At 41.9% G+C, this 9689-nt stretch overlaps 1 protein-coding gene across 1 annotated transcript; it reads right to left on the bottom strand.

The window, feature by feature from the left end:
- Positions 1-4544: 4544 nt before the first annotated feature.
- Positions 4545-8126, bottom strand: LOC129716956 (uncharacterized). The gene has a single exon (XM_055666800.1). The coding sequence runs from the start codon at positions 8124-8126 to the stop codon at positions 4545-4547; it is 3582 nt and encodes a 1193-aa protein (XP_055522775.1).
- Positions 8127-9689: the final 1563 nt, after the last annotated feature.

The following is a 9689-nucleotide window of genomic DNA, read 5'->3' as shown; positions in this document are numbered from 1 at the left end:
TTCTCGCTGGTTTGTTCTTGCCTTGGACTGGATTGCGGGATTCCGTTTTTGGCTGGCTGCGATGTTGGTGTTTCATGTTGGCTGTTGGTTTGTGGATTCTGCTGCACCGGAGGTGGTGTTGGTACTATAAGTGGTGGTGGCGAAGGTGAAATGTGTACTGGCGTGTAGTTGACATTGGATCCCCATCTGCTATTCGTCTTCGAAATTTGTTTCTGGATAAGTCTGTTTATTAATGTTTTCGGGTAATTGTTGTTATGTAAGTGCTGATGTATCGTTTTTGTTTGATGTTGTATGCTGCTATGCCGTGAGAGCGCCATGACCCGGTAAATAAAGTTCGCCGCAACGTTAACTTTTTGCTGCATTTTGTGGCATGAATGGTAGTTTAGCATTCTTCCTGACGCGATTGGTTTGGTATACCATTCCGTCGTAAGCCAAACCAATCGCGTCAGGAAGAATGCTAAACTACCATTCATGCCACAAAATGCAGCAAAAAGTTAACGTTGCGGCGAACTTTATTTACCGGGTCATGGCGCTCTCACGGCATAGCAGCATACAACATCAAACAAAAACGATACATCAGCACTTACATAACAACAATTACCCGAAAACATTAATAAACAGACTTATCCAGAAACAAATTTCGAAGACGAATAGCAGATGGGGATCCAATGTCAACTACACGCCAGTACACATTTCACCTTCGCCACCACCACTTATAGTACCAACACCACCTCCGGTGCAGCAGAATCCACAAACCAACAGCCAACATAAAACACCAACATCGCAGCCAGCCAAAAACGGAATCCCGCAATCCAGTCCAAGGCAAGAACAAACCAGCGAGAACATCATGCAGCCATCAGCAACCAAACAGCATATCCAGCAACAGCCTCAAGATCATTCCAGTAGCACACAACAGGTAAAGCTGTACCGTTCGGTCCCGTATGTCCCATTGCTAACAGAACGACTGGCTAAAATGCTCAAACATGACTATCCACAATACCACATAGCATGCAGACAAACACACACAGTCAACCAATTTCTCTCGAAACTCAAAGATCCACTCAGAAAAACAGACAACCATAGTGTAGTTTACAAAATACCCTGTAGTGACTGTAGCAGTTGCTACATTGGCATGACGAACAACAAACTGAACACAAGGCTATTGAGTCACAAATCTAATATCAAACGCATAGACGAGATTATCGCTGGTACCCACACAACAACAACAATAGACGAGATGAGAGAGAAAACAGCTCTCATACAGCACTGTGTTGATTTCGGACACAGATTCAACCTAGACAACACTACCATCCTTGACCGTAGTAGAACCCCCAACACACTTCCATTCCTTGAGATGTGCCATATATACACCACACAACAAGCCGTCAATAAGAGAACAGACATTGCCGGACTAAATACAGCCTATGCCTCTCTTTTGACTGGTATAACAAACAATAGCCCATCTCCCTCTAAAATTAGCTCGAATAGCAATAGCCAAACTTTCAATAACCAAGATACCATTCCTTAGTAGCATAAATCCACCATAGAGTACGCAAACGCCACAATCACAGTTTTTTTTAAAATTTAAACACCGAAATAGTAAGAAACTTTAAACCTAAGCTAAAAATGACACATTTAAAATAACAATTTTCCGAATTTAGCCAATCCACCAATGTCACTATCGAACGATACAGAACACACAGTTATATGTTTTAAAAAACCGTAGGACGCGAAACAAAACTAGAACTTGTAAGTAGGCAATGTATGTACAAATGAAAATTGTTAAAATAGTTGACTTATTTAAATATAGTTTCCCCGAGGAAGATACCAATCGGTGTCGAAACGTAGGACAAAATTGAATAGCTGTTTTCAAATTACAAGACCGCTGAGCCGAAGAAAAAACCCCGATATCAATACACGGTCGACTCCAAATACATATCTGATATTGTGGACTGGATATTCAAAACATTCAACATAACAGATCCCCTTAAATATATTCTTCTTGCCCTTCTCCCTACAGTGAAAACATTTTTGAAGCAACTAGTAGCAACTTGGCCCCTCATTTCAGCTATCATATCTTTCGATGACTAATACGGCGAAAGAGGTTAGGAATTTTATCACTGTATTACAGTGGAATTGCAGAAGTATCATCCCCAAATTCGATCTATTTTCTTATTTGATAAACACATACAATTGTGATGCGTTTGCGCTCTGTGAGACTGTTGCGTCGTCTTGTAGTGGACTGTATGATTTTGCAGGCTGCCTTGCATGTAGAGATATGCAAATTCCCCAGTGGAATCTGCCCAAGCCATGATTACCAATCCGTGAACGAAAGCTGCCTTCATGCAGCTTTAGTGTAGCACCAACCAATAAAGTTCAATTCATAAATTCAATAAACTCCTCAGGCCCTAATAAGGACCGATTGTGATCTCTACAATAAAAATGTGACCGAACGAGGGAATCTTCTTGCTGGAAACGAAACATCACACACGAACACGTTTCAACTAGTTCATTATATTTGCTCTTCGGTTGTAGGTACAAAAACAAAGGTATTTTTCTTCTTGGCCGTTTTCCGGCTATAGCGTCTTTCTCCAGACAAGGGTTTTCTGCTACTACTGCTTCCGCTCGTTCCAAAGGTTATCAAAAAACTCACCTGACGCGCGTTTGGTTCGCCTTATTTATACGCGCTGCTGTGGCGTTTCCCCTACTTTCTCCTCATCGTTCGCGTGCTGCTATTGGCTGACGCAATGTTCTTCAGTTCGTTCCGTTGCGGACTGAACATACTCCCGCCGAAAGATGGATGGCCTCGTTGATTCTATGAAATATTCTGCAGTATGACATGTGCTGGTAGTGTTGTTATCGATGATCGGCAAAGGAGCTAAACTATGAATTGGTCGTCGAAATGTGTTGTTTCAGACGCGAACATCCACGACCCGCGTCATTCCATCGGATCGAGGATATGTTTTTGAAACTCTGCCCAATTTCCAATGTTGCGGTGGCAAATTATCTTCCTTCAGCAAAACTATTGTATCGGAAGTTACATTAACGTGCTTTTTTGTCCATTTTGATCGGCCTTGGAGCTCTTCCAAATATTCTTTCGACCAGCGTTGCCAAAAATGCTGTCGAAGCTTTTGAATATGTTGCCATTTTGACAGTCGATTGATGGGAATGTCTTGATAAGAAGGCTCAGGGATAGCAGTCAACGGTCTATCGATCATTAAGTGGCCAGGGGTCAGAACTTCTGGGTCATTGGGATCAGGAGAATGAGCAAAAAGGGGTCTTGAATTTAGAATAGCCTCGATTTGACATAGCAAAGTCGCAAATTCCATTATTGTTAGGGAAGCAGATTTATAAGTTTTCTTCAACACACTTTTGACGCTTTTTACACCCGCCTCCCATAAGCCTCCAAAGTGAGGCGCGTTTGGCGGAATGGTTATCCACTTTATTTCTTTAGTTTGACAAAACACTGATAGTTTCTCCACCGTGTAATCAGATTTAAAAAGCTGATATAGCTCGCGAAGCTCGGATCTTGCACCAATGAAGTTAGTGCCATTATCGCTATACACTTCCTCGGGTACTCCTCTTCTAGACACAAATCGGCTAAGAGCAGATAAAAATGCCTTTGTTGACAAGTTTTCCACTGCCTCTAGGTGTATTGCCTTCGTTATCATACAAACAGACACACAAATGTATCCTTTAACAGGGGACGACTTTCTAGCAGTTTGCTTGATGTATATCGGTCCCGCGAAATCGATGCCAACTTTCAAAAACGTGGGCGCCATATGCGTTCTATATTTAGGCAGGTCTCCCATAAGTTGATTAGCTAACCTTGGATTCGTTTTGAAGCAAGTAACACAACTTCTGGTTACCTTTCGTACTGTAGATTTTGCGTGTAATATCCAGTATCTTTCTCTAAGGGCAGCAATCACACTATTCGGACCGGCATGCAGGTTTTCTCGATGGACGTCAGCGATCAATCTTCTTGTTACGATATGTTTGTCTGGCATTATCAATTGATGTTTTGTTTGATATGGCAAATTAGAATGACGAATCCTTCCCCCAACACGTAACAATCCATTGTCCAGAAACGGATTAAGATTACCAATCTTCTTGCAAGGCTCTCCATCTTGAACACGTTCAATTTCGTCGGCTAGATCTTGTCTTTGAATAGCCTGAATAATTCTTTCTGTAGCCCTTTTCAACTCAGGAATGGTAGGAAAGAGTGTAATTGTGCGTTTTTCTACTTTGAGACGGCAATTTGAAATAAATCTTAAAACATAGGCGATAACCCGTTGAGTTTTACGAAAAGATTCAAACTTGGTTAGCACAGGAAGCTCCTAGAACTCGATAGTTATGTTTACTACTGCCTCAGATTTCAATTCGGGAATTTCACTGTCATTCAATGCTGCTGGCGATTCATTTTCATATGTTGCAGTATGCAAAAAAGATGGTCCATTCCACCATAAATTGTTTCTTGAAAGAGCTTTGGCTGACATGCCACGCGAAACAATATCAGCTGGGTTGTCGAATGAACGGACATATTTTCACTCGAAGTTATCTGTAGATACAATTTCGGCAACTCGATTCCTAGCAAATATTTGTAGTTTTTCCAGTGGCTTGCTGAGCCACGCTAGTACCACCTGACTGTCGGACCAAAGTATTACTGGAACACCTTTCAATTCCATTGCGTCGATGACTTTCTTTACCAAACGATACAGGAGGCGCGCTGCTAGTAGTTCCTTTCTTGGAATGGACAGCGGGGGAATGGGGCAAACCTTGGACTTACTTGTTACTAACTGCAAACTGGCAAAGTTTTCGTTGTATATTGAGCGTAAATACACACCTGCCCCGTAGGCTATTTGAGAAGCATCTGCAAAACCGTGTATTTCAATTTGTTTTGCTTCGTTCGGAACTACTTGTCGGACTACACGAAATTCCTCATTGAGAGGTAATGCACCAAGAAAGTTTCTCCAATCATTTAAAAGCTCGCCATCAATGGGATCATCCCACTTAAGTTTATTTTTCCACAATCTTTGCATCAATGCCTTTGCCAAAACTATAACAGGTGATAACAAACCTAACGGATCAAAAAGTCTCGCTATTGTGGATAGTACCTGTCGCTTCGTTGGTGTTGAGTTGCTACAGTCCGGTTGGGCAAGGAAAATAAATTCGTCCTTTACAGGATCCCACATCAACCCAAGAGTTTTGATTGCTTCGTTAGCACTAAATTCTTCTATTCTCACCATCTCGTCTCGATCTTCTGCAGGAATAGCGTCCAGAAGTCGCACATCGTTAGCTGCCCACTTATGCAAATGAAAACCACCACGATTTAGTAAAGAAATCAGTTCTTGCTGAAGCTTTATAACTTCATTCAAATCATTTCCACCAAATACATTGTCGACATAGAACTTTTTTTTTACTACATTTGCCGCCATGGGATGTGAGTGTTGCTCATCTATCGCCAATTGATACAGCGCCCGAATAGCCAAAAACGGCGCTGCCGCTGTCCCGTAGGTAACGGTTTTTAATTCGAGTACTTTAATGGGATCTGTGGGGTTTTTCCTGTAGAAAATTCTTTGAAGTGGGGTGTGACATTCATTTTTCAGGACTTGCCTGTACATTTTAGCAATATCAGCACTTAAAACATAACGGTATAATCGAAATTTCAATATGATAGTTAATAAATCTGGTTGAATAGTAGGACCAATCATCATTACATCATTTAGCGAAGTCCCACCTACTTTCGCTGAAGCGTCGAAAACCACACGACATTTTGTTGTAGAACTAGTAGGTTTTAGAACTGCGTGGTGTGGCAAGTACCACTTCTTTATACCTTCGGGATCATCTTCTTCATTCACCTCCTTGCAATGCCCTAACTGCTCATATTCTTCTATGAACTCGTCGTGCTGCTTCTTAATTTCTGGATTCCTCAGTAACCTATATTCGAGAGCGTAGAATCTCTTGAGTGCCATAGATCTTGAATTTCCAAGTTGATTGAAAGATTCTTTGAGTGGAAACTGGACAATATATCGTCCTTCCTCATTCCGTTTGAATGTTGATTGAAAGTGAAGTTCGCACTGTTCAGCCTCTGATGCAACACTTTCTTCGTTGTGTACACTCTCTATTTCCCAGAACCGTTGTATTTGTTCGCTTAACTCACTTGTAGATACTGCGACGTGAAAACATTGGCCTATCGAATTCATAGAATTTTCCACATTTACACATTTTCCACCAACTAACCATCCAAATTGCGAGTCCTGTAGCGTAGGTAAATCATCCGGCAACTTTAATCGGCTAGGTTTTAATATATCATCGAGCCATTCCATTCCGATCAATAAATCCACTTCTCTTGGTTGGTAAAACATTGGATCCGCAAGTACTATTCCCGTTGGTATATTCCATTTGGCTGTATCAACCGCAATAATAGGCAGCATTCCTGTCACCGAACCCGAAACTAAGCAATCCATCTCAATCTTGAAATCGTTTTGTCTTGAAAGTACTTGTACTTTGACTCGTTGTCGTATGTTGGATTTCAGACTATTAACGCCGGTTATAGGAATATTAACCGCTTCGCTTTCTGTTTGAATCTTCTGATGCATTGCCTTTGAAATAAAATTAACCTGCGATCCGCTATCTAAAAGCGCTCGACATGTATGCTGTTGTCCATGTTTATCTAAGATGACAACCGTTGCCGTTAGCAAAAATATTTGAGAAGTTGGTACTCCACCCATGTTCGAAGCTGCTGTAGTAGATACATGCTCAAGTGCAGCCTTGGTATCTGAAGGTTGCACAGCAGCCGATGACTGCGATACTGGCTGTTCGATCGCTTTGGAGGCGCTCGAATCGGTGCCTTGTGCAGGTCCTCCTTCTGCATGTAGCAAAGTGTGGTGTCTTCTTTTACATTTTGAGCATGTCTTAGTAGATTTGCATTCAGCTCCTCGATGACCACGTCGTAGACAGTTAAAACATACTTGTTTCTCACGCACTAGCTTAAGTCGATTTTCCACTGATAAATCATTAAATGTTGAACACTTGAACGCAACATGTTCACCAGTACAGAATTCGCAACTGATAGAAGTAGCGACATTCGATTTCACATTTGACATATTTTGACCCAGTTTTGCAGTGACACGGGAGGAATGTTTGACTTTGCTATCAGTTGTGGACTTTTGACATCGTTCTAATATGGAAATGCGACCTTTTAGAAAATTGACTGTGTTATTATAATGAGGCATTTCTCCACGTAAAACTGTGGCATCCCAAAGTTTTTTCGTTTCATCATCGAGTGAATTTGTGAGAAGATAGGTAACAATCATCTCTGATACCCCAGAAAATTCTTGACCCAAATATTTCAAGTTTTCGACATGGCCTATGCATGAATCTAAAAGTGTTCTTAGCTCGGAAAAACTTTCATGCGTCATTTTTCTTAATTTCAACAATCCTGATATATGATGATCAACTAGTCGTCTTTTATCTTCGAATCTTTCTGTTAATATTTCCCAAGCGCGGTCATAATTGCCATCTGAAATGGTTTTTGCATCAATTATGCCGGCTGCATCCCCAATCAGAGCCTTTTCTAAATGGTAGAGCTTAATACGAGGCAAGTCGTTTGATCGATCTACAACGTCTCGAAACATAACTTTAAACTTTTCCCACTGATCAAAACGACCATCAAACTGTGGGATTGCACGTGGAAGAGATTGTTGAACTATCAATTGCTGATTTGGAATTGCTAGAGCGTTTACAGGGGCTTGAAGTAATCCTTCGCTCAGCGTTTCAACCGTTAATGACACATTATCATAGAGAGATTCAAATTCGAGGTACTTACAATCCTGATCCTTCCTTTTGTTGGCAGGAGTAATTGCCATGATGCGCTCATGACAAGCATTGAATTCACTGTATGCCGCTTCTATCTTCTTACCGAGCACTTTTACCTTGGGCAGCGTCATCTCTTCACCAGCAACTTGTTCCAACATGTTCTTAACGCGAGTGAGTTTGCCTTTTGCAAGCCCACGCATATGGGCAAGCGCGTCGAGATCATTCGCTTCTTCTTCGTGGCGGCCACCAACACTACTGTTGCCACCACCGCCAGCAGCGCCTTCATTTTTTGACGGTGTTCGTCTCATAGCAAAACTTTTGTTTTACACAAATGCACTTAGTCAACTGATTGTTCGTAATCAAACTTTTTCAAATGTTCACTTTTACTTCGTTTTTATTAAAATGTTCACAAGCACTTTCTATTTGTTTCGTGTGTGTGTGTGTGTGTTCCGTCTCCAAGCAATTAATTCCCCCAGATGCAGCCGAGCTTAACTGCTCTAAGCAGGCGAATTTTCCAAATCCAAGGGCTATCCGGCTCGAAGGACCAAAAATGTGGCGTCGTCTTGCAGTGGACTGTATGATTTTGCAGGCTGCCTTGCATGTAGAGATATGCAAATTCCCCAGTGGAATCTGCCCAAGCCATGATCACCAATCCGTGAACGAAAGCTGCCTTCATGCAGCTTTAGTGTAGCACCAACCAATAAAATTCAATTCAAAAATTCAATAAACTCCTCAGGCCCTAATAAGGACCGATTGTGATCTCTTCAATAAAAATGTGACCGAACGAGGGAATCTTCTTGCTGGAAACGAAACATCACACACGAGCACGTTTCAACTAGTTCATTATATTTGCTCTTCGGTTGTAGGTACAAAAACAAAGGTATTTTTCTTCTTGGCCGTTTTCCGGCTATAGCGTCTTTCTCCAGACAAGGGTTTTCTGCTACTACTGCTTTCTCTGCTGCTTCCGCTCGTTCCAAAGGTTATCAAAAAACTCACCTGACGCGCGTTTGGTTCGCCTTATTCATACGCGCTGCTGTGGCGTTTCCCCTACTTTCTCATCATCGTTCGCGTGCTGCTATTGGCTGACGCAATGTTCTTCAGTTAGTTCCGTTGCGGACTGAACAGAGACCTTTCTTAATTCAAATGACCAACCCAATTTCCACGATTTTAACATAATTCGTCGAGACCGAAACTCATACGGTGGAGGGGTACTTTTAGGGATCAAAAAGTGCTATTCCTTTTTCAGAATCAACCTCCCCTCGCTCTCGAATATTGAAGTCGTTGCCATTCAAACGAATATGAATGGAAAAGACCTTTGCCTTGCTTCGATATATATTCCTCCATCCGTGCGGATTGAACAGAGGCAACTTTTTGATATAGCAGAATTGCTTCCCGCACCTTTTTTGATTTTGGGAGATTTTAACTCCCTTTGTTTGCAATGGGGGTCGCATAACGACGACGTCCGATCTTCTTTAATCTGTAACTTGATCGACGACTTCAATATGACACTTTTAAATACTGGGGAAGCGACACGTGTACCTAATCCTCCAGCTCGTGAAAGCGCGTTGACCTATCCCTTTGCTCGACATCACTAGCGTTAGATTGCCGGTGGAAAGTAATCAATGATCCCCACGGTAGTGATCATCTTCCAATCGTTATCTCAATTGCTAATGGTTCAACTCCCCCGGACCCAATCAATATTTTCTACGACCTTACTCGTAATATTGATTGGAAGTCATATGAGACGATCATAGCGGAATCCATCGAGTCTCACGAGGAACTTCCTCCGGAGGAAGAATACGCGTTCCTTTCTGGCTTGATCATCGACGCCGCGACACAAGCTCAGACGAAACCGATACCCGGGTAACGAT

The sequence above is a fragment of the Wyeomyia smithii genome, chromosome 1 (assembly GCF_029784165.1).
Source record: "Wyeomyia smithii strain HCP4-BCI-WySm-NY-G18 chromosome 1, ASM2978416v1, whole genome shotgun sequence".
In the NCBI taxonomy this organism is placed as follows: domain Eukaryota; kingdom Metazoa; phylum Arthropoda; class Insecta; order Diptera; family Culicidae; genus Wyeomyia; species Wyeomyia smithii.
Note: the sequence above shows the minus strand (reverse complement) of the source record. Positions and strands in the feature narration are given on the sequence as shown.

Bases quoted from the DNA above. Each gene is read 5' to 3' on its own strand.
- LOC129716956 (XM_055666800.1), bottom strand. From the start codon at position 8,126: ATGAGACGAACACCGTCAAAAAATGAAGGCGCTGCTGGCGGTGGTGGC.